Raw genomic sequence first — 25,426 nt, forward strand, 5'->3', positions numbered from 1 at the left:
AATTAGGACATCCCCGAACCCCGCGTAGTCAACCATGTGTTTGTACAGACTGCCAAGTGGGTTAGCTCCTCTTTTCCCCCCACCTTGTGCTATGACAACCTTTTGCTTTTATTTTTCTTGCTGCCATGACTGCTCAGGGTAACAAGAAAAATACTCATGTGCGCTGCTGGCACACGAGCGGCGGGGCGATGTGTCCCGGCCGTCCAGCGCGGCGGGCTCTGCAGATCGCGGAGAGCGCGGTCCGGCCGTGCGGGCTGCCCGCCCCCGCCGGGGACGCGGCTCCGTGAGGCGGGACGGGCGGCGGCGCCGCGCCCTGCCGGGCACTCGGGACGCGGCTCCCGGGAGAGGGACGCAGCCCCCGCCGAGCCGGGCAGCGCCGGGGCGATGTTCCCGCTGTGGAAGGCCGTTCTCTCGGAGACTGTCCTGGGTAGGTGGCGGCGGTGCCGGGGCTGGGGGCGCGGGGCCGGGGCTGAGGGCGGCGGGGCTCAGCCGGGCCCGGCCGGGCAGGCATCGCGGGGCTCACCTGCGTGCGAGCGTGTCGCCCATGAACAGCTCCCCTCTGGGACGAGTAAATAGTGCTCTCATCTGAGCGTTCTTCTTCGGGTTCTTTATTCCTCTAATGCTGGATTGCTTTTTGTCTCTCGGATCAGCCAGAATGTATTGCTGCTCCGGGCCAAGTGTTTGTGCAGGTGTTGCAGAGGCGGTGCTGTGCTGTCCTGCTCAAGGCAGGGCGCCGAGCAGTGTCCTCGGCTCGGTGCATCTCCTGCAAAGGCTGGAAACTCCCAGCGCAGTGCTGCTGTGCCCGGAGAAGGTGTCTCCAGGGGAGAACAGCACACCGATTTACTAGAATAATTCCTTTGTCACCCGTCTGCCTTTGAGGAGCCCTCACGCTGTGGGTGGGCTGCTTAAATAGCCAGCCATCTGAACACGGATCCTTGCTGAGGTTCAGCACCTCACTGGGGTTCAAAGTACGAACCGTTGAGTGGGAGAAGAGCTGTTTTATTTTCATAATTCTATTTCCTCATAAAATGTGTTTGTTTAACTTGAAATAACAAACATTTCTTCAAAGAAGGTGGCTGTTGTTGTTTGAACTGCTTTCAAATACATTTGATAGTCTATATATATGTGAAAGTATAAAATGGTACCTCTTAAGTAATCTCCAGGAAATCTTGTTGTTGAAAATACATGATGGGGTTTTCTTTTTCTGGTTTGTTCTTGTTTTAGGCTACATTTCTTGGTCTCTTTACCATGCACTGCCACCAATGATCTACTACTTCCCTCTTCAGACGCTGGCACTCACAGGCATAGAAGTTTTTGCTGTTGCCTTCTTTTCCCCGATAATCTTGACAATTGGCCCTTTTTGGAGGTTGGCTAACAATGAGTATGTCCTAGCCTTTCTGAGACTGACTATGGTTGGTAAGTATGCACTTATACATTCTGTTTTGTCATCAGTACATAAGAACAAACATTCCAAATTGCCTCAAAAATCAGACTATTACAAAAAGAGACAAGAATAAGAAGTTCTCACTCTCTCCAGACTCATGTTTTGTTGGTTTCTCTTTTTTCTCTCATGCTTTTAGCTATAATCAGAGAAATAATTTTTGTAGCCATTGTATCGCATAAATGCAGAAAAATATAATTTCACTTTTATTTCTAGGAGCTTTTAAGAGTAGTGTCCAATAAGTAAGAGTGATGTCCAATAGGAAAGGTGTTTTCAGTATCACTCAAATAGCAGCAGAGCGGGTGTTTTCTGAATTGTGACAATGGGTAGGGATGAGGCATTACAGAGCACCTTGGGGCTAGTTTCTATGAGTGAAACATTCTTTTTAGTTTCTGAGGCAGTTTTTTCTTCTAAGAATGTGTTTTTTAAATTAAATCTATCTATCTGCATGTCTGTAGAGGGGTTATAGGTTCATCCTAAATATGAAATAACTCTTTCATGGTCAGTTGCACAGGACAAAATTTGATCTTATACTCAGGAAATAGATGCCTCGTTTCCCATTCCACAGGCTCCTCCTTAAACCAAGATTATCTGGAATTCCTACTTCCATTTCAGCTAACTTGTGCAAATCTTAGCTCTTGTTGATTCTTTGAAAGTTTTTTGGGGGAAGGTTTGGCAGCTACAGCCACGTTCAGAAGTGAGAGTTTGCCACGCCAAATGAACTCAGAGGAGACAAAGGTCTCCATCCAGTGTAGAGGTGAAAATGCTGCTGCAGAGTGATGTGTTTCACAAGCAGCAGGTCCTAGCTCCTTATTTGTCAGTATAAGATGATAGACAGATAATAACTTTCCTTATAGTTTTCCTCTTTTACTGTTAGAAGACAGATTAAGACAATCTTTACTTTCCCTGCATAGTTTTTTAAAAAATAATTCTTGTTCTTTATCTCTAGAAAAATACTAGAAATTAGCAGAATTTGTTGGTGTCATTGATTTTCATTCTTACCACGTTCTTTTATTTTCCTGCTCTTCCCATTATATCCATCCTAGAACTTGTTGTTTTGTAATAAGCTGCTCAGTGAGCAGAATCTTCAGTTTCTTGCAGCAGTGCCTTGTGTGTTGCCTTCTGCAAGTTCTAGTTTAGAAAGTAGGAGTGAGTATAAGCATTTAAAATTGCACCTTACCTTCCTTCAGATGTGACAGTAACACAAAATTTGCCATGTTTATTTAAGGTTGATCCTTCAGATCACCTTGCTGTGTTTACTAGTTCACTTTACCAAAAGAGATGGAAATCACTTAGAAATGTGTAATTTTTGTTCTGCTAAATAGAGAGCAGTGACCAGCCTATGATGGTCTTTTATATGTTGCTGATTCTCCTGTTTCTCAGTTCTTCCTGCGTTTTTCCTCCTTCATACTGAGACAATTTTATTCATTCTCTTTTTGATCTTTTTTTCTTCTCAAAAAGGCCATGGCCTTCCTCTGGGACTTGTTGGATTGTCAGGCAGAACAATCTACCCCATGCATGCTCCACCCCATTCTACTCAGTCTTCAGTTTCACAATCAAAAAATAAGAAAATTCTTCATGCTTAGCTAAGACCAGAATGTTTACAGAGATGATTTTTTTTTCTATTCTGTTTCTTTCTGCCTTTTGAGGAAGCTTTATTTTCCCTGCAACTTCTAATTTCTGCATCCTTTTGTGCTACTTGATTTTGTGTTCTATTTGAAAACAAACTAACAACAGTAAAGTATCCTGTGGTAGTTCTATTTGCATCTATGTCTTCACATAAATAAGTTAAATTTGGGTGTTTGGATAGATATATTTAAGCCTTGGGTGTACTTGCCCAGCAAGTAAAGGTGTGTCTGCTCTAACTTGGCAAACCCATGCTACCTTTAGTCAGGGTAGCACACATGATGAAATATTTGAAGAGGCAGGTTCAGGGATTGCCAGCACAATTTAGTGACAGAAATCTGTGTGTACTGTACATGAAACCTCTGTTGAAGTTCATGCAAGTACACCTTCACTGCACATTGATGTTGTTTATCACCTTGGCTGCAAGCTTTGCATCTTTTACTCTGAGCAGAATGAGCAGCTGAACAGTTGGAGGATTCCTAGCACGCGTTGCCAGAATCTGCAGCGCCATTTCTGACATTACTTGCTTAACTTCTCCTCAAGTTTGACTCATACTCACTCAGCCAATGGCTGGTATCATAAGTGTTGCTGCTTCTCCTGCTGTTTGTCATTGGTCCTGGGCCAGAATTTACCACGCTGACTGAAGTTATGAGAATGTATGTCGTCCATCGTCACTTGAATTGGAAACCTGTTAGCAGAATTTAAAACTGCTGGTGATGTGGGGTCACTGTGCCCTGGGAAATGGCAAAGGTATGCACATGCTCTCCTTCAGTGGCTGGGAAAGTGGTAGCTGTCAGTAATAGACTGGCACAGGCTGGTACTGACCACTTCTGAGACCAGACTTCAGAGAAAGCCTTGTGCACCCCTACTGAGGCAGTTGATTACTAATCCCTGTGCTATGTTTGGTGACTGCTCCTGTCTCATAAAGAACATGGCTTTTGCCACAGGGTACTTACTTTTGTAAGTGCACTGCAGCAAAAGCTATATCCTTTTTAGAAAGGAGCAGTCACAGTACATAAAACTTTATGGCTTTTGAATTATCTAAGTGCATGGTTGAAGAATATCTGTATATGCTTACATATCCATACATCCTCTCTATGGAATCAATCACCATAAGTACTTAAAAAAAGGCAATCACTTGGACTGTTGGATAATTGCTTCATATAAAATTTTTCCTTGAAAATTATAACTGCTATGAAACCATGTATACCCAGTTTGTATGCATATCTACATTTCTTTTGTTGGTTTAAAAATGTGTAGTGTCATGTGTTTTCAGATGAGTGGTATAGCTGCTCAAATTACAGAAAATGTTGACCTAATGCACAGGAAATCCTTATTACCCAGTCTCTATTGATCATTAAAGTAACCTCTGTGTGTATTTGTTTGCAGGAAGCTTAGCATCATACCATGCACCAAATGCTTCAATTAGACTGCTCATCTTGGCTGCTGGTGTTTCTTCTTCATTGCTGGTTCAAACAGTAACATGGTGGTCAGGAAACAGTTTACAAAGGTATTTTCTTATTCTGATGGAATTTAACTGATGTTTTTTTATATTAAAAGCTGTTTTCTTTTTTTGTTTAATCCCCCAGATGTCTCACTATTTCAAAAACTGATTCTTACAGGTTCATCAGGATATGGGGCTTCATGCTAGGCAAGATAATGCTCCTTGTTCTTCGTATCTGGTACACATCCCTTAATCCAGTCTGGAGCTCACAAGTTGCCAATACTGTCATATTGACAATTGGTTTCATAGCAGCAGTGGAGCAAATCCATTCAGGTAAGTATATTACAGCAAAGATGCTGGTTATGAGAAGAGCCTAAAGTATATCTAGCTATGTGTCACTGGGTTTTGATTCTTTGACTTTTATCCCCAACACCATCTGGTTTTAGACCTGCTGCATGAGCATTGCTGGTTTTAGAAGTTGTGGGGTACTTCCATCTGCCCATAATATGGCAGAACTGGTATCACAATTCATACAAGTGGTAGTAAGTTGGTGCCAGAACTGCCTCTTTTTCCTTATTGCAGTGCCAACAATATGACAGTAACACAAACAAAGGCATAAGATAGACCAATAAAATCAGAATGAATTATTGTCTTTCCAGCATGAAACATTTCTGGTGTTTTTGTTATTTTTTTAATTCAGTTTGCACTTTGAGTTTCTCTGCCAGTACATATCTTTTAACTGAGAAGGGGAGACACAGTTGGGGAACAGCTGATATGTGAAAATAGAAAGAATTGGAGGAGCGGACAAGTTGTCCCAGTTACACTTTGCCCAGGTTGTTGGAGTGTTTGCACAGAGTACACAGTAATGGGGGCTGGCATAGGCTAAACTGTGGAGGTGGCATTGCCAAGGAAGACAGCAAGGCTGGGTTGGTTAGTTAAGGCAGCTCATGTTAAATCCTCAGAATATCCTTCCTCCTTCTCAGTATAACCTTAATGAATTAATTGAAAGATAAAACCTTATCTATGTGTAAGTGGGTATAAATTAGCATCATGCATATTGTCTGTAATCTTGCATTGCACAATCTAAATTAAGCCTGAGCTTTCATCAGAATTTAGAAAGGGAGTCTGCTGCAGGAGATTAGGAAGGAAATCTGTCTTGTTTGTGGGTGACAAAATGATATGTCTATGCAATTAAAGGTGCTGCTTTCTCCTTAGGTAAGAGTGGTTCTAAAGCACATGGAAAAAAGAAGGAAGGGAGTTTATTTCTGGCTTATTTGGAAGTGTCAGGTTTTGTTCTTATCAGAGTTTAGAGTTTCAGAGAACAGAAGCCTCTGAACAAATTCTAATAACTTTTCTGCTGATTTTCAAGGCCAATTTAAACATTTAAAATTTCTTATGGAAAATAATCAGATGGGCAGGTTGGCATTTTTGAACATTTAGGGTGAATATATTTTCTTGACAGATCTGGGGTTGTTAGTAAAGAATTTTTTTTTGTATTATCAATTTCTGATAACACAATCCTAATCAGATAAATTAGCTTTTGTGTATGTAATTTATTCTAGTAAATTTGTGATTTTGGCTGTTTCGTTTTCTCAGTAACTCTTGCTAATAGGATTTGACAGTTTGCTTAGCTGTATTTCTATTCTTATTCTAGGTAGAGACAAGAGGAAACAAGAAACAAACAAAACTGGTAATGTGATTAGAGAGACTGCTTCCCATCCTCATTGGTTTTCATCAGGGATTGCTTTTGGCAGCCTCATGTTCCTCACTCTGTGGATATTTGGGGAGGTTTCCCTAATTTCCAGATGGGCAGTAAGTGGACATCCACATACAGGTCCAGATCCTAATCCATATGGGTAAGTGCATGATGATGATGATGATGATTACAAAATTGTAATGAAAATCCAGTGCTGTAGTGGATTACAAATTAAAACTCAACCTGATGATGGTATAAGACAGAAACTAGTGGGTACAAGGTACTTCACACAGAGAATTCATTCTTCCTTTGAGATACTGCTGAGCACTTTGTCCAGACCTGAAAATTTTCTGATACAGAATTATTTTTATTTCAGCACTAAAATCTTGGTTTGCCACATTTCAAAACAATTTTTAGATTAGGACTGAGGTTCAAGGACTTATGAATGCAGTGCATCTATAATATGTAGTAAATTAGTCTAGCAGTTGGCTTCAGAGAGGCGATGATCATAGATACATGCACAAAGTATAAATAAACTGTGTGCACTAGTAAAATATGTACTTCAGAAGAAGTTTTGATTAGTAAAAATGTAGCCTTAATACTGTGTGTGGTTCATTCAGGTTCCCAAATCTAGAAAGAACAACAAATTAGTTGTTCTGAGTAAACTACATGCGATGGCAGTTGACAGTGTTTATGTTTTGGAATAGGTATACAAAAGAGCTCCCCAAGACTGAGAGCAGTGTTAGATTCTTTAGGATTCCTTATTTGACATGAAAAAAATACTTCTGTTTGGGGTAGATTCTTCCCTTTTGTTTTCTCTGAGTTGTTTTTGCCTTTTGTACCAAGACTTCAGTGAACTGCTTTGCTGCTGAACATGGCTCACTTACACATTACAATAAATTGCCATTATTTTCAACTGGATGTTTTTTACATCCAATAAAGGGAAGAAAATGCAGCTGGATGTGAGCAAAAATTAGCTTTGTTTAAAGTAATATAATTATAATATATTACCAAGAACTCTTGTCTGTATATCTAGAAAGTTTTTTTTAAATATCAGGTGTTTTAAAAATTGTATTAGTTCATGATTTTCCTTATATTTGTATCAGAGGTACAGTTCTGTTGGGCCTTGCTCATGGACTGATGCTTTCATTTTGGAGCTGGTCTTCTATCATCAGTTTTGCCTTGTTTCTTATAGGTAGGTGCAAATCCTGAGCAGAATTTTTGTCTGTTACCTTATTCCCTTTACTCAAGTCCTCTGACCTGACACCACATCTCAGAAAAGGGTGGTTAATCAAAGCCTCCTTTTTTCTTCCCACGACTGTAGTGCACATACATCACCAGCTGACTGAGGGTTACAGGCCAAATCCCCAGGCCGTTGCAGAGCAGAGTTATTTCTTCAGAAGCCCTGTTAAGGTTCTGTTCCCTTGAGCAGCATCTCAGTTCTGACCACCTGCATTGTGTAACAGTTGGGCTTGATGATCTTAGAGGTCTTTTCCAACCTTAGTGCTTCTATGATAAGGCCACATCTAGGGTTAGTGGTTCAGAGGACACAAGCCTCTCAACTCCACAGGAGGCAAAACAACTTATAATTTAAAAAGCAGTCTACCTGGAGACAAGCTTGCCTCCTGTATCTTTACTTGCTAAGTTCTGCAGTCAGTAAAATTGTATGAACAGGCAGGTTTTAGTGTTAAGAAATGTGTGTGCAGATTGTAATGTAAGGATGAACTTTTGATTTTTGATGCACACACATTGCTTATTTAAAATAGGCTCAGAAAGGTTCTTTAGTTGATTCAAGCATTGCATTCTAAAATGCTCAGAACTTTGATGTATTAAAGTTAAATATTAAAAGTGTTTCTATACATTTGCTTTCATGGTGTGACAGTAAATATTCATATCTACAATAATGTTTTAAAATGAAGTCATCCTGTTATAGAGAGGTTCTGTGGTTGCTAGTGTTCTGTTTAGAGTCAAATCCCCAAATCAAAGATAGCATGGTAAGTCAAGGATCTTGCAGTCAGTAAAAGATTAATAGTTGCTTTCTTGCCCATCCTGTGGTTATCTACAGGGAAAGATCAGGAAATTATATGTTTTCTCTTCATATTGATCTATTTGATTATTTCTGTATTGCGGTAAAAGAGATTTATAACTGTTACTCTCTTAAGAGCTGCATCACTCCTCTGTTGTGCTGAAGAACTCTGTAAGAAAAAACTGGTTTTGGCTCTTGATGACATTTCTCTGCCCTTTTTGCTATACTGTTTTCAGCTGAATAGGCAATGTTTAAAAGAATGAGATATTGGGAAAAATAAAAGACTCTCTTTAGCTACTGAATACCTGTCCTTCTAGTGATGCAATTTCTAAGCCTAGAAAGCACCATTATATTTCCCAGACTATTTTTTCACTAGCCAAAATATGAAAATGAGTGTGGTGGGTAATACACCTGACTGAGACTTACTGTATTGTTCTCTATCCCTTCACAGGTTTGGCATCTTCAGCTGGTCTGCTTTACTTACACACCTGGAGTGCTGCTGTTGCAGGCAACATTCTTGGGGTCTTTACTATGTGTGTGTGGCCTCAGCTAGCGGGATGCTTTGTTAGCTGTCCCCATCCTGGGAAAGCCATGAGCACAGCCATGTTTGCCTACGTTCTTGAATTGTTCTTCTGTGTGTGGTGTACAGCTTATAAATTTGTACCCGGAGGAGTTTACATTAGAGAAAGCTCCCATCTTCTTCTAGGTACATTTGTGATAATGAGCAAATACAAATATGCTTGCTTTAGCCTCAGACAGGCGTGTGAAATGTATCTAGTGTATAAAGAGTCTTTTCAAATGCTTGGTTACTGTTAAATTACTTACTGTGGTAAGAATTTCAGTGCAAAAATTAATGAGACATGCAAAAAATATTCTACTTGTTTCTTTTCTGTTAGAAATAGTCTAAATGTGGACAGGAAATGGAATTCAGTTAAGGGAAAATGACAAAGTGGAAAAATGTCTGATAAGTAAAGTAGGCAGTGGAGGAAGAGATCTGTTATCCAGTCACCTTAAAAATATGGCTGCAATCCAGGGTGTGAATGCACAAATATGCTGGTTACCTAAGGTGGCAGTGCCTCAGGTAACAGGGTAGCTACTGGGACTGTAATGTAGTTCAGTGCATTATTTAGCCCTGCTCTGCAGAGCAAAGTGCAGCACCCTGCTCATCTAGCTAGTCTACACTGGAGACCTGAGCTTCTTTCTCCTGTGGCTCCACCTTATGTTTTGTGGACACACCAGCATGTTTGGGGGCGTTCAGATGAGCCTGTAGCAGCAGAAACACGAGAACAGGACAGGCAGAAAAGAAACTGTCAGGTAGCTGCAAATCAGGAAAAACTGAGTTGAGCAAATATAAGGGCTTTAGCAAAATGATGACTTGATGAGGGTGGAGAGGTGGAAAGGAAACCAACCCTTCCTGGTTTTGTCTCCAGAAATTTTTTTGCAATATGTACTAACATGTTTCAATGGCATATTTCATTGACTATATTTAACAATGCCAAACATGATCTTGGGCTCATTGTGTGGGACGTTTTTTAAAATGTGACGCATTAGTATATTTTATTTGGAAAGGATTAATGAATGCTGGGTTTAACTTGTTGCTCCAAAGGTTTCAGATTTCATAAATGTCATTGCAACTATTTTGTGTCACTCCAGTTTCTTACTCTTCAGGTGTGTTTCTTATATTACAGCATTCACATGAGGGATTTAAGTTCATTATGTTTTAGGAGAATTTAATTCCATTATTGCATTACTTTCTTTGTTCTGAAAGCACTCTGAGGAGTCTTTAGAAACAGTTATCCTAGGTAATTAATTTTTTTTTTGAAGTTATATGAAGAAAGCATGTGGTAGAGGAGTGTCAAATGCTTTCTCGAGTAATGCTTTCACAAAAGAAATACTTTTATTCAAAATTCCTCTCTGTTACTTCCTTTGAAATGCACTCTTGTGATTAATTTACCTGGTGTGATCACTGAGTGGTAACAGAGAGATGGCCCTAATTTTCTCTTTGGAAAAGAACACTGTAAATGGAACACATCTCAGCTGATGGCACTGCATGAATTTAACTTCCATCTGGGAATGCATTTTCTATCTTTTTTATGCCATCCCATAGCTTATCAAAGATTATACCATGAGACTAGGTATTTGTTGCTGTGCTTTTACTCTTAGAGCTTGGCTTTCTGGCAAACTGCTCATTTTCTTCTGGTTTCTTCCAGGTGCAAGTGCTATTTCTTGCTTTCTTCTCCTGTCCAATATCCTGCCTTTCTCTTGCTGCAGTTTGGGTAGGGAACTGCACCACGAAAAGTGACAATGAAAGTAAGATCATTAAATTCAAAACTTCTGTGCTGCTTCAGTGTGATGTGATATAATGCTGAGGGGTCAGATTCCTGATCTCTGTCAACTTTATGGCTGTGAATCAATCACCCTTTGAGAAAGGTTTTGTGCCTTCCCCTTCGTTGTGCAGACCCAGTGTCCTGGTTTTCAAACTTTCACTACACCTAATGTAACAAGTAAGGGAAATAAAAAAAATACTGAGTAACAGTTAGCTATTACTCTAAAGTAAAATATGGCTTCTATAATTAATTAACTATGCCACAAAGATATTAAGGACATATATCTTCTCCAGCAGAGCTCTTATCCAGTTCATTATCCTCCCATGTTTTTTTTGTAAGTAATTGGATTCTTTATCTCATTAGGGATTGGAAAAGACCTTGTATATTAGTCTGAGCTACTAATTGAAAAGATACTATCCCCACCCATTGCATCAGTTAGTGCACTGAAGTTGCTTACTAACTTTTAAAATGTATCTGTAGGTGTGTTTAGTTTTCTGCTCCTAAAAAGCAGAACTAGTTTTGTTGGCTCTGGAGTTCCAGAATACAAGGTGCTGCCATGTTAAATGGACTGCAGCAGTCTGCTTACCCTGTTTAATAACAAAGTGTTGAGCAATTGCTTTGGTAGTTCCCATATGAAAAATGTGTTAATTTTATCTTGGTGACAGAGCAGTTCATTGTCAAAGATAATAGGTATGTGCAATCATCAATGTACTTTTTTCATCAAGCTGTTATTTTAAGGTTCTATAATATGTAGGAGTAACTCAATTGTTCTTGTCAGGTTAATTCCAGTAAACTTTGAAAACAGTGGGCTCAGCTGAGAGTTGTAGCCATCAATAGGGCCTGGAAGGATTTTAGCATATTTTATCAGTCATGTGTTAGCCTTTTTGACATAATACCCTGTAACTGCACTGCAATTCACTCTGCTTGAGAGTGTTGCCAATAAATCTCATAGTTCCTGCATTGCCTTATTAGCTATGGCATTTATGTGCATTTTGCTTTGAATCTTCTTTGTTGTTGGAACCATAAGGTTGTTATGTTGTAACACAACAGCTGGGAGTTTACAAAAAGTGTTTATGAGCAATGTTTAATATGTTAAACTAATCACTTGTATTTTTACAGGTTTTATAATGTTATGTATTGGGATAGAATTTCTAACAGGACCCAAGAAAGACCTTAGCTCTGTCTTTGAAGTGAAAAGCAACCAAAAACCATTCTTCAAAAGGAGTAAAAACTATATTAAACTATGTAAGTATAATTTTAGTTACTTTTCTCCATGACTCTACAAATAGTGTTTGAGGAAAAAAAGTAGTGCTATGGAGTATTTTCTCGCAGTGTTCTAGAAATGGTTTTTTGGTGCTAGTTTTAGAGACAGACTGGTGGCTGGTATTTCCCCAGTTCCAGGTTAATGATGGCATATACTACTGAAGGAGCTGACTCACTGAGATTATGACTGATAGAGGCTATTCCTCATGGAATATATTAAACAGAGACAAGAAACTGGGCAAAAACCAAAATGTGAAAGTGGATTCATCATCATGGGTGGTTTTGTTTCAGTGGTTGAGGAGGAGGCCTCTCTGGGCCTTGGGATGGACATGGTGTGTACAGAAGCTGTGAATGGTTCCCCAGCCATGCAGTATGGCGATTTGAGGCGGTTTGGTGTGACAGCACTGCCAGGGCTGTGTGAGCTGGCTGGCAGGGTGGTGGCACTGGCTGGCCCTGAGCTGTGTGGCACTGTCCTGCATGAGGAGGCTGTCCTGCAGGGCCTGCTGTGGCCAGCAGCACAGCACAATGCTTGGGGCTGGCTGTGTGTTCAGACCAGGCCTGTCCCTCAACTATACCTAGGGATCCCAGATTTTTAGATTATATGTATGGGGTTTCCTTTTTTCCTTAGGTTTTGAAGAGAAATGAAAATCAAATGTTTGAGGTTTTATAACTTTTTGGCTTTTGAAGAATACAAATATTTTCAAACTATTTCTCTACAATCATTTGAGTGCCTGATTTGTTTTCATTGTCAGCTTACTGTTTCTAAAGAAAAATGCCTGTCAGTAGCATGAAGTTTGGTAGAGGAACAAAATGCCAGGCATGAGGGCATGGTAACCCTACAGAGATCAGGATGCTGAAGATTGCAATTCCTGCACCTTTTCTTCTGTGACTTTGGATCAAATTGCCTGCCATTTGTGTACATTTTGCTGCATTTGGAAAAAGAAGACAATAGTGCTTCACAGTTTTTCAGAGCTATTTCTGGAATCTTTATGGAGATCTTTACCCTGTATGCTCAGGAGCCAAAAGAATGTGGCCTGTGAGAGTTTGTGTGTCAGAGACATGAGCACCATTTCAAGTGGTTTGAATATTACCGCTAAGAAACATTTCACAAAAGTAAATTAATATTTCCAAATACTACCTGTCACAAAGAACAGCTCTTGCTCAGCTAACCTTGTAATGTTGCAACAGTGCCTCTTGTACTTCCTCATCATGCCCACACTTGTACTGTTTCTCAGCTTCCACTCTAAGCACATTTGTGTCTTGCAGAGTATGAAATTGCTTGATCTGTGCTAATATAAGCAGCATGTCCTTCTTTCTGACATCTTCCATTATAAAATGTATTTAAATTTTACACAAAACCATTCCAGGAAACTTGCATTAAAATAATTTAATATATTTTTAAATATATAAAAGAGCAAACTGGAGTTACTGAAATCATTGTAGATAGCATATGCCACTGTGTAAATGAAATAAATGCAAAGGGCTTTGATCATCAAATTAAATCATGCTGAATGGTGAGAGCTCTTAAGTGCACACTGTGGTTATTTGTAATGTTACAGGAGCAAATAGAAAGCTCTGAACATGCTTTCTATGAAGATGCTCTGTCTTTCCAAGAGTATGTCAAACAAATGGGCACTCTGTAAGCCCATTGTGTACTATTGTGTACTACAAATGCATGCTTGCACAGAGGGAGGAAAACACTGAAGGGTTTACATGATGCTCTTACTCATGTTCTATAATGAATTCTTCAGTAGCTGTAATTTTTACATAACTATCCCAAGGATTTTGGTACATTTTATCTGCTCAGCATGTTGTGTTTTGGAGAGTGTATTTGCACATATATACACATTCCACATGCATGCATAGATCCTGCCTTGATCTGGTGCTGTCACTTAAGTGGACACGTTTCTCATTCTGTGAATAGCACACCTTAGAGTAAGTGCCCTGGTTAACAGCAATATAAACATTATTTTTTCTCAAATTAAAACCATTTTTCTCTGTTTTTCTATTTCAAGTATTGTGGCTGCTTGTTGGTGTTGGCTTGCTTGGATTGGGTTTACGTTATAAAACTTACCAGAAGAAGTTGGGCCAAGGGGTGAGTAGGGTGTTTGTGACAATGGTAACTTTCAAATATACAGTAAAATGTGTGTGTAGTAGCTCAGGTGTGTTAACTGTGGCTGAAGAGATCTTTGCAACCAAGTAGTCAGAAAAACTAATGCATAAATGAAGATGCAAAAATTTAATTTATGAATTCATGTCAAATTGAAATGTCTGTGTCTTTGGAGATTTATAGTCATGCTATGAAGGAAAAATATTTTGAAAATTTGAGAGATTCATGTCTCATATGTTCAATTTGAACATTACTTTTATAAATTAGTTTATTTGAATGGTATTCAAACTGGACAATGCTGTTAGCCTCCTGATCTCCTGAAGGGGGAGTTTGAACATATAACTTCCTGAGGTTTCTTCAAGGTGAAGGAATTCTAGGGTTCTATACTATATCATAACTCTGAATTGAAGCTCTCTGAAAAGTTGGTTGACATGGATTAGACTTAGTCTAGGTATGGAAATTGGATAAAAAATTTGAAGATTCCAGTTTTCTGTCTTGCAAGAAAAGGTATTGCAAAGGTAGTAAATAACAAGATGGTTAACAGTCATGGAGTTCAGTGTTAGATTCACAAATGCACACAGATTTATATGGTTGGCCTTTTTTCAATTAATTCAAGTTTTGCCTTATTGTGTGGTAAAATGTGGTCAGTTCCTCTTAGAAAGATGAAAAAATGCATTATCTCTCTCCTCTTCATTTGTACAAATTCATTTGAAGTATGATGACTTGTATTCCCTTTTTAATAGCAGATTTAGTCTTTTGTGATTCTGACAGCTTTATTAGGAAAATATATTGGGTAAAACATCTCTTCTTGTATGTCTTTTATGGCACCATGTGTCTGATGGCGTTTACTGCAAAGCTGTAAAATGTAAAAATTCAAACTTTATTTTACTTTTTTCCATTTATTTTTTGAGGTTCCAAAAAGAGATTTCTCTGCCATGATCTGGCCTTTTAGATTTGGATATGACAATGAAGGATGGTCTAATTTGGAAGGATCAGCTAATTTGCTTAATCAGACAGGTAACTCGTTTTTTCCGTGCTTCATTTATATTTGGGAGGATTCATCTGAAGAGACAAGTGAAAACACCTTGGTAACTGAGGCCATTTTCACATTAACACAAGAACCTGTTTAGTGGTTTTCTCCTCAATTTCTGAACTGTTCCAATATAATCACTTCAGTCAAAAACCCATTTGCAGAGGTGATAATTTGTTTAATATTTTTAAAGAGGTTTCTGATTAGAGGAAGTATTATATTTCTTATTTGGATTTTTCGTCTCATGCTGCTGATGAGTTACTTGTCTATAGAGAAATTCTTTGCATAAATGAAATAATATCCTTTTAGATAAAATACAGTGGTATTTACAAAGGTAAATATACTTTTACATAAAATACAACGTTTTATAACTCCTGTGTGTTTTTTTTTTTTAATGTGAACCATTATATAATTCCTAAAGGATGTGAAATTCAAATGCCCTTAACAATGAGTACAGAGAAGAAACAGACAAGTCTGTTTCCATCACTGAACCAGTGCAATGTATACAAGAAAAGTAGTGATTGTAGCTTGGTTGTCAGGATTTCACTCTAAAGAAGAGCATCTAAACTGTTGCTCATGGGCAGGATTTTGGTTGGAAAATTAGCTATAGGAAATGAAGGATTTGGATTCAAGATGAGTGCTGTTGCAGAGAGCATTGAAAGGAATTGGCCAGGAGTGCTTGTAGGTGTTGCTCTTTTCCTGCAGTGCCCATGAGATAGCGCAGACAGGGGACTGACAGTTTAACATCTAAAGCAGTTCAGGGAATTAGGAAATGCCCCTGCTGCCATTCCAGCATTTGCTGCTCTCTGGTCCACCACAGTATTTTCCTGAGGAACTCAGGCTTTACAGACCCAAGCAATGACAAAGTGCTCCTGTGCAAGTCTTGATTTTGTGGCAGAGATACACAGGAGTTAGTGAAGAGTGAAGAGACTGATTTTAACCTTGTTCACTCCCTTGTCCCATGACCAAAGGTTCAGAGAGCTGGGCTATGTTGGCTATCTGGTGATACAAGAAAAGAGCTAGGACATTTAATAAATTGAAATTTGGAGCATTCTTCTACATAACTGATTCTATAGTTCATGTCTGGGTGGTTATTTAATCTTTGCATATTTATTTATAAATTTTGATGAATGCATTAATTTCTGGTACCTATAGTTTAAATGAATGAATATTAGAAAAAGTGCTTACTTTGTTATGTCCATTGGCATTTCTTTAGGGTAATAAAATATCACTTCTAAAAGAGACAATTGGTAAGTCAAAACGGCAGCAAATTCCAAAATATAAATAATAAATCATAATTTCTAATAGGTGGAAATAGGTGGAAAAAATTTCTAATAGGTGGTATTCTGGAGTTTTATCTTACATGCATATTGTTAGATAAAATACTATATTAACATTGTCAGTAAATGCATTCAGAGTTTGTCTAGAAATTCCTATAAGAAGAGTTTCTGATTTTGAGAGCCATAGAGAAAAGAGTGGCTATCTGCTTTAGGGTAGGAGTTGTCTTCAAAGGTGTGGTGGAGTGCATTCCTTGGGCTCACCTCTCTGTTGGAGTAGTGAAGATGCAACATATAATGGCTTTTGTCACTGGAATTTCTGTCTGCCCTGAAGGGATCCAACATCAGCCCTTCTTAATGGTTTCAGTTACTGTTTCTGTGATCAGCATGTATGCTAATGATGTAGAAGGAAAAACCTGGGAATCCATTAAAAAACTCTGCATTCCCATTTTCTCTGCTGACAATGCTTTACACACTCCTGCATATGATATTTCAAAAGCAAAAATCTTCTGTGGTGCTGGATGGTCATAATTCCTTATGGAAGGGCTGTGGATGAGATGGTGACTTGATTTGCCTTCCTGTGTAGGGGAGCACTGTAAGAGAGGCATAATTGCAGCAAGAAGGGAGCCCTTGGATCACTTGTTAGTGCTGCACTTATACTGACCTGCTGCTCTGAATAGTTCAGCCCTCCTGTGGGCAGCTTGCAACTCCCACCTTCCTTCAGGCACGGGCAGGTGTTTCCTAGATGCCAGCTCCTCAAGGAACTGCACAGCTCTCCTGTACCGTGCAGTTAAAATGTAGAGGAACCCATCGTGTTCCCCTGGCAAAACCACACCTCTGCATGTAAACAGGGAGGGACCACAGTGCTTTGAGAAAGTGAGGTGGCTGCAGGTGGTCAGCAATTCACTGGAGCTGCAGACCCTTCTGTTACCGTGCCTTGGGGCTGATGCAAGGTTGCTCTGGGCTGAATAATTATTTTGGTAACAGCATCCAGCTGTGTCTTGCACAGGACCTTTTGAAGCACAATAGGATTTGGTAGATGAAGGGAAATGCAGGTGTGCTGTGTAATGTTTGTTTATGAAATTGAAAGCAGTAGACTTGCTACTGTGCTGTTAATTTGTGAGTGCACAGTGTCTCTAATGCTTTAGAAATGGCATGAGGTCTGCTCAGGCCAGCTGTATTCTGCAGTCTGGTGTCTCTGGTTATGCACCAGGGATGAACCATGGCCAGCAGACACTAAGTGCATCTTCATCAGAGTTTGTGTGGCCTGCAGTAGCCAAAAGTCTGGGCATGACTGTTGCCAGCATTGATTTGCCTTGACTGACTCCTGAAGGGCTTGTGTCCATCCCTCTGTAACCAAAATAATGACATTATGTACTTATTTATAAGTCCCATTTATAGGTAGCAGTTATAAATGTGAAATTATTTTCTTTTTTTCCCTTCCATCCTAGGAGCAGATTTTATCACTATTATAGAGAGTGATGCCTCTAAACCATTCATTGGAAACCATGATCCAACCATGTGGCTAGGAGAAAGACTGGGATTTTACACTGATTTTGGTCCAAGCACAAGAGATCACACCTGGGGGTGAGTCACCTTCACATGCACAGCAACAGTAAATGGATGTAAATATATTGCCCAATGCAAACTGCACTAATACAGAAGCAAAGAATAGTTGGAATAGTGCTCACTATAATCACTTGTTGAAGCTTGTCCTTTAGCAACAGGCTTTGATTCATTAGCAGTACCATGCCATGTGGATGGAGTGTTCTCATTGCTAAACATGATCAGATTTTGGTGCCTGCCCCCATAAGCTGCTTTGGTTTTGGTGATGCAGAGAATGGCATCCTACCCTTTAATGTACAGATTTGGAAGTTTAGCATTCCAAGTGCTGCATCTGAAGCCTTTTTCACATTATTTTGTTTTGGGCTATGAGAATTTTATGTTGCAGACTTAAAAATGTGACAGCAGTTGGAAAATGTAGCCCATCAGGAGGTATAAGAAATTTTGAATTCATATCTAGCTTGGGCTGTGTAATGGGAAATGGGAATAGAAAGGTGCATGTCTGTTTGACAGATATTTTGTGTCTAATTTTACCTTAATGCTTGACCACCTACAAGTTGCATATCTTTAAACATCTTTGTCCTCCAGAAAAATAAAATACTGGCATAAAATGTGTCTTTTTATTTTCAGGGGGATATACATATCTCTATGGCAGATAGAACTTCCTACTATGTTGCTATGGCTATTTAATTTTTGCCATATGTGAGGGGCATTTTGTAACTTTCTTCTTCCAGACCCTGTCTATTTGAGACAGAATGGGGGAAAGAAGTCATTCTTGAGATTTTATTAATGAAATACATTGAAAAACCTGGTGCAAAATATCCAAACAGAAGCTGAAAAAAGAGAAATCTCTCATTTTAAAGATATGTTTCTACCTACTTCTACTTTAAATAAAATACCTTTTATTTTCTGGTAGCATAAAATTCTGTGTTTTTCTGAAATACAAATCATGAAAAGCTTAGTGAAAGAATTAATATTTATGGAAATATATTTCTTAGCATAGGAATTAACTTGATAATATATTTTTAGACATGTAGTTAAGCAGTATTTTAGAAGGAAACTTTCTATATTCAGAAAAATCCACTAGACATGGTTTGTATTCTGTCTTACAGTTTTCTATTTCAGTGACTGTTAGATTTCTGCTCGCATTTATTTGCTTACACACCTCTGATGCCTGTGAATCACAAAATGTAACTTTTAACCTCTCCTCATGTAGGATTATGGCACTGTCCAGGTATCCAATTGTAAAATCAACCCATCACCTCCTTCCATCTCCAGAGGGAGAGATTGCACCTGCCATCTCCCTGACTGTCAACTTCACAGGGAAGCTGGTTGATTTTGTTGTTGCTCACTTCGGAAATGAAGAGTGTGTATTCCACTTATTTTACATAGAGTGTACAAAGACATGTAATGTAATTTGTGAACTTCCAGGATTTATTTTGTACTCTTTAAAATCTGCTGCTGTAATACTGGTTCTAGCAGGGCACATTTGAAGAAATATTATGACAGTTTAAAATTGGTTAAACTACTGGTTTAAAATTTTGAAGCATTTTTTAAGGTATCATGCAAAACTCAGCTGAACCTACTATCTGAATTACTAGGGATTTAAAGATACAGTTCTGCAAAGTCACAACAAATTATAGGGCTACAGATGCATCTCAGTGCAAGACAGCATCCTTCTGACTTTTTGCATGTGGAATAGATGTATTACATTCCACAATGAGTGCAGAGAGATACAGTTAGAGATAGGTACCATTAATAGAAAACCGTTGGTTTTTTTTTTTTTAAAGTAACATCTGAAACCTCCAAGAAAGGACAGGGTTGAAACAACAGCAAAAATATCCTTCAGTGTCTTTCTGAGAGTATGCAAATGGAAAGTCTGATCTCTGAATTCAGAAAAGCAATATTATACCAATAAATCAAATAAGTGATGGAAAAGAATAAGGTATATATTTCAGTTCTTGAAAACAATGTTTTGATTACCTGTGTGTAATGAATATTAGTAAGAAACAGTTTTGTGAATACTCCATGTAGCTGCTATTTTTGTTATATTTGTTCTGTTATATTTGATGGGATATCTAGTATGTTTGTGGCTATGTAGTAAAATCTGGAATTAAAAAAAAAATTCTTACAATTAATGGAGCATCAAATTTATGGATAGGATGCAGAATATTATAACACAAAGAAGCTGCTTAGAAAGCCAAAGGAATTCTCTGTATCCCATTTCCTTCCCCTGAGTAGAAACTGCACGAAACCTGCAAATTGTTTATAGATTTCCCATTTATTAAACAAATATAATTGTCAAAAATCACTCCCAATTTTAACTCTAGAACAGAATTTAATTCTGTGCCTCACACAGATGATTAGACTTGCCTGTCTGAGAAACTGTTTGTCAAAGTAGAAGAAAATAACATTGTATTATACCCTTGCAAAGAAATGAGATAAAGATGAGAGAGAAAATTTGAGGAGACACATGGGAAATGAGTGCAAATTAGATTGTGTTTTAGAGGGGAATGAGTTTGTAGCTAAATACTGCACATAACTGCTCATTTTTAATATTTTTTATTCTGCTGCTTACATTGACATAGACTATAGAATACTAGATAACTAGGGTAAGGTTGTTTTTAAATAGGATTTTTAAAATGTGGGACTATAACTATGCCTGTGCCTTTAAAAGATCCCATCTTCTGGAGAGGTGCATTCTGGAAAGAGCAGCTAGCTGAGCAGGCAACTTCACATACACCTAGGTCACACTTCTACTTAAGTGTTGGGGGGTTTTTTGTCTCCTGCCTGTGTGCTCTTTCTCCCTAGTACAGTTGCTTCAGCCAGAAGTACCACTATTTAGAAAGCACAGCTGCACTTAAATTGTTGTCTTCTTCAGGGTTTACGGGTTCCAAAATCAGCTCTCTCTGTCAATGATTTTACTGTTAGCCCAGACTATCAAAATCTAGAAGACAACTTGATTTACACAACCATTTAAAGTCATTAATATGAAGAATCATAGAAAGAGAACTGCTTTTTCATTATTTTATGACAAATCCAAGGACAGGGAATGAGATCCAATGAAGTATTTTACCACTTACTTCACTATCACTTTCGGTCATGTTGGAGCTCTTGTGTAAATCTTATTAAAGAGATGTGAAATACATGCCAAATGTAATTAAGTAGTGCTAATGGGATGATGTAACTCTAGTTACATTTCATAAATTATGGGACCCAGACTTTAAGACTTTATTTACTATGATCTATCCATAATAAAATTTTCTTAGCATGTAAGTTCTTTGTTACGCACCCCATTGTGCTAGCACAGTTAAATTTTAAGTGCAAGCAGAGACAAAGCCTTAGATAACCAAAACACTAACATTCACATTTCCTAGTGATGGTATCAGTATTAAAAACAGAACAGTCATAGACAATGTCGTTCCTGTAATGGATAGAAAGAGAATGTGAATGACATCTACCATGACCATGTGGCTTTTATCAAATGTAGTGATAATTTTGAATCAATGAGCTTTTTGTCAACTTTCATATTCTCTAATATTGAGAAAGAAAAATAGTACCAGATTGATTTGTGGTTTACTATGTCATAGCACAAAGATTGTGAGCTAAAATGTGTATGGCTTAAAGTCTTTTCCATTTCTTTCAGAGAGGACTTGGACAGAAAACTCCAAGCAATCGCTGTTTCAAACCTGTTGAAGACTAGCTCTAAACAAGTTGTGTTTCTAGGATACATCACTTCAGCACCTGGATCCAGAGACTATTCTGAATTAATAAAAAATGGAAATGTGCAGGTAATATAAAAATACTGCATCTCTAGAGAATATATATATATTGCAAACACTCAGCTTAATATTTCAAATTGGTAACTTAGCTATAGACAGAGAAGAAAACACATGCCCATTTTCAAATATAATCTTTAGCTACCTCATGATATCTTGCAGAGAAGGTGGAGTTACACAGTGAAAGAACAAGAGGCAATGGACAGCAGCTGCTCCAAGAGAAATGTCACTTAGAAGAAAGTCACAGGGTTTTCAAGGATTAGAACAGGGAGCTGGTGAAGTTTTGAAACCTTCATCCTTGGGGATATTCAGAAGTTAGCTGCATAAGGCCCTGAGCAACCTGTCTGAAGTTATTTTGACCAAGGTTAGGAGTAGGAGACCTCCAGATAGCCTCTAATTCCGTGATTCTTTTGTATTAAACATGAACTCTGCATTAAGAGATACCCAGAAAGTTGTCTGATTTGTCCATGTCTAACAGTGAGCTTTTTTCTTTCTACCTTAGTACAATGTTTTAGGCAAAATATTTTTCTGCAGTGAGTTTACACTTTGGTTCTGTTACTGCTTTAAAGCCTACCCAGATGAACACTTACCTTATTTGTTTGACTTTTTTTCTCTTTCACTACCCCTCTAGGACATTGACAGTACAGACCGGGACAGATGGTGTAGCTACATTATGTATCGTGGAGTCATAAGGTATGTTAAAGGGAATCACCTATTCGTTGGTTTAAGTATCTTTATGGTTATCAGTTTTATAATCTTTTGTAAGTGATTTTGGAGGAGTCTTACATCTCTAAACAATTATTATGGGCAGTTGGATCTATCATAAAATTATGTGAAACATTCATCTTAGGGTCACAAGAACTGGTGAATATAATTCACCAGTTCACAAGAACTCTGAATATAATTCACAAAGACACTATTACAGGTTTCATCATTCTGTGTCAGAATTACATTCAGATCTACTCTTCTTTGGTAGCATAAAACTACATTTTTCCAAAGCTCTAGCTTTGCATCTTCATTCTAAAATGTGAAGGCTAAGACCTAATTTGTATGTGACACAGAAGATACAAATTTTGAACTACGCTTTAGGGTTAGTTGAAGCAAAATGCTGATCTAATCCAGCCAATCTTTATGCTGGATTTAGTGGAAACTTGAACTGTGTAAACCCATAATGAGGCACTAGACTTATGCATTCCATATCTTTTAATCCCAAATTGCTTGTAAATCATTCTCTTGGTGATCTTTGTACCGAAATGGACTTCATCTTCTTTTGAATAAACTGCAGATTCTGCAGTGTTCACAGGAAGTAAAATTGATAGCTGTCTTAACAGTATTGAGTAAAAAAGAAAAAAAGGCAACTAAAAAACCTCAATTAAAACTCTATTTGCAATTTGAATTTTTCTCATTATTCATTCAATTGATGCTTGAGTTTCTTTCTTGAATATTGAAATCTTTTGAGTGAAAATTTACTCACATTCTAAAGCTGTAATTTTTAAAAAAGGTTTTTAGACATAGACATTATTTTTACTGTCAAACACATTTTTTCAGTTTTTATGCTTGTGACATGGTATTATGATCCTGTTTATGGAGCACTTTCAGTTTTTTGAAGGTGAGATTCACAGAAATGGAAAATTGTGTTGATAAGTCAAAGCATAACTCTTGGAAAAAAAAAGATACATTCATTAAGAATGGGGTGAAATTGTCTTGGGTTATTTCTTCAAACTAACTCTTCTCATATTTGACAGGCTGGGTTATGCCCGCATATCTCATGCTGGTTTAAGTGATTCAGAAGTCCAGATGGCCAAATTTAGAATCCCAGATCACGTGGATAGCTATGTTGACAATGACAGAATTGTCACTGATCCCAGCCAAGTTCCTGAGGACATCCATTTCAATCCCAGGTCAGTGTGTCTCATAGGAAATGAAGGGGATGATGTACCTGGCAGGTAAAAGAGAAGTCTAGGAACAAAATTATTTCTAAAGTGAGAGACACTGATCAGTACCCAACTGAGCAGAAGGGTAGAAGTCAAGAACTTCTGATTTGTAATTCCATTTTTTCGGTTGTTTTGGCATATGCCCTGGGAAAATCAGTCTGTTGTGTCGCAGCATAAATTGCAAATAATGCTCATTTCACCCAGGCAGTTCCTGAGATGGTTGATAGGGATATTTGCCAAGTGGTGTGGTGACTCATTTGATAGATGATGAAAGGTCTCCCATGTTTTCTCAGCACTCTGGAGATTGGGCTCTTAATATACTGTTACTTAGAATATCAAATACAATATATACATTAAATACTTTTTGCATAAGCATTTTAAAACATACCGTATAATTGGAGCAAAAATTAAAAAGAATGCCTGAGACAGTATGTTGCATGTGTCAAGAAGGAAATAAAAGGACTAGGTTTAATGCAAAAGAGTAATTTATTTCTAAATTGCCATAATTTTCCCACTGGTATTTCATAAGGAAGAGATACATAGAGGAAGATATTTATTCTTGTGTTAAGTATTAGTAGTGAAAGAGTCATGAAGTTAGTGACAGATGTTGCCAGAAAGAGAATAATTCCCAGTAATGCCACATTTACTACTCCTAACATGCATAATGCAGATTATATTACTTTCTCATATACATCTGACAGTGGAGTGTAGTCACTTTTTATGTACCACTCAACCACTGCTTCCTGTCTAAGCAGGGGTTTGCCCAGACTTTTCCACATGATGGAACTTGCCTACAGTTAGCATTCATGTTCAGATTTTTCTCAGTTGACTTCAGCACAGAATCTTGTCCTAATTTCTTTTGTCTGCCTATAATCAGAAAATGTTTACCCTATTGGAATGTATTTAACTTTTTCTGATTAACTCTACTTCTTTAGCAACACAATGGCATTGCTCTTAAATATTATTTAGCACTGATATTTTGAATAAGTACTCCATTTTACCTTTGCAAGTCTGTCTAGCATAATAGTCAGTTGTCAAAACTTTCATATTTAAATTTGGCCTGAAAAATTTTAAATTTTCATCATAATTTGCAAAAGCAAGATGTACAGTATTTATAACACAGTTGACTGTTTTGATACAATGGGTGTTTAAATTGTATCTCCACTAAAATCAGGACTAAAAACTTAGGACTAAAAATTTAAGCAAATAAATGCAACACTCAGCTTTTTCATCTGGAGTTCAAATTATAGACTGCCTATAGCATGAGCAGAATCAATGTAATTAATTGTCTCCAATATACTCAAAGACCTTTAGCAGGAGAGGGTTCATAGAACCTGATGTACATTTAATAGAGTTGGGCCCTGTTTCTGAAATAAATTGCCTAGAACATTCAGAAGTAGAGTAGGATTGTATGATTTAATTGCATGGTTTAAATAATGTTGTAATAGTGTTGTTCTGTTGAATATTTTTTTTAGGTTTGGATCTTATAAAGATGGACATAATTATGTGCCTATTCACCACTTTCATATGAGCACACCTAAATATTTTAAACGGACAAATTAAAGCAAGAAAATAAGATTATTATTCAGACCAACAAGAAAGATTTGTTGCTTGAAACTGAATTGACAGCCAAAAAGACTACACTGTTTAAGGCTGAGCAACTCCCATGCTGCACAACACTGTGAATGTCTATGTAATAGCTGGGGACTTCCTTCTTGAATGAGCTGCCATCACTGTGAGGGGGGGAAGATGCACACATTTTGATAAACTGGTTGGCCAGATACCTGCTTTGTATGCCACAGAGCAAGGGTGGGAACTTGTTTTGGCTACAACTTCTTCAGCTTTTGTGAAGGTATCATGTATCATGACGTTTCAGAGTGCTATTGCTGCTACTGCAATAAAAAGATTGA

At 38.0% G+C, this 25,426-nt stretch overlaps 1 protein-coding gene across 2 annotated transcripts; it reads left to right on the plus strand.

The window, feature by feature from the left end:
• The first annotated feature begins 308 nt into the window (after positions 1–308).
• On the plus strand, positions 309–25,426 carry CWH43 (cell wall biogenesis 43 C-terminal homolog). 2 transcript variants are annotated; one of them, XM_064712198.1, is made up of 16 exons: positions 309–427; positions 1,225–1,416; positions 4,457–4,577; positions 4,690–4,844; positions 6,166–6,367; positions 7,314–7,402; positions 8,685–8,939; positions 11,680–11,805; positions 13,839–13,918; positions 14,845–14,950; positions 17,692–17,827; positions 19,020–19,169; positions 21,450–21,594; positions 22,214–22,275; positions 23,328–23,483; positions 24,992–25,426. In XM_064712198.1, the coding sequence occupies exons 1-16, from the start codon at positions 385–387 to the stop codon at positions 25,077–25,079; spliced, it is 2,106 nt and encodes a 701-aa protein (XP_064568268.1). In that variant the 5' UTR covers positions 309–384; the 3' UTR covers positions 25,080–25,426. The 2 variants fall into 2 exon arrangements, with proteins under 2 accessions (XP_064568268.1, XP_064568269.1); XM_064712199.1 differs by lacking the exon at positions 309–427 and adding an exon at positions 856–968.

This window comes from Zonotrichia leucophrys, chromosome 4 (assembly GCF_028769735.1).
Source record: "Zonotrichia leucophrys gambelii isolate GWCS_2022_RI chromosome 4, RI_Zleu_2.0, whole genome shotgun sequence".
NCBI classification, from domain to species: Eukaryota; Metazoa; Chordata; class Aves; order Passeriformes; family Passerellidae; genus Zonotrichia; species Zonotrichia leucophrys.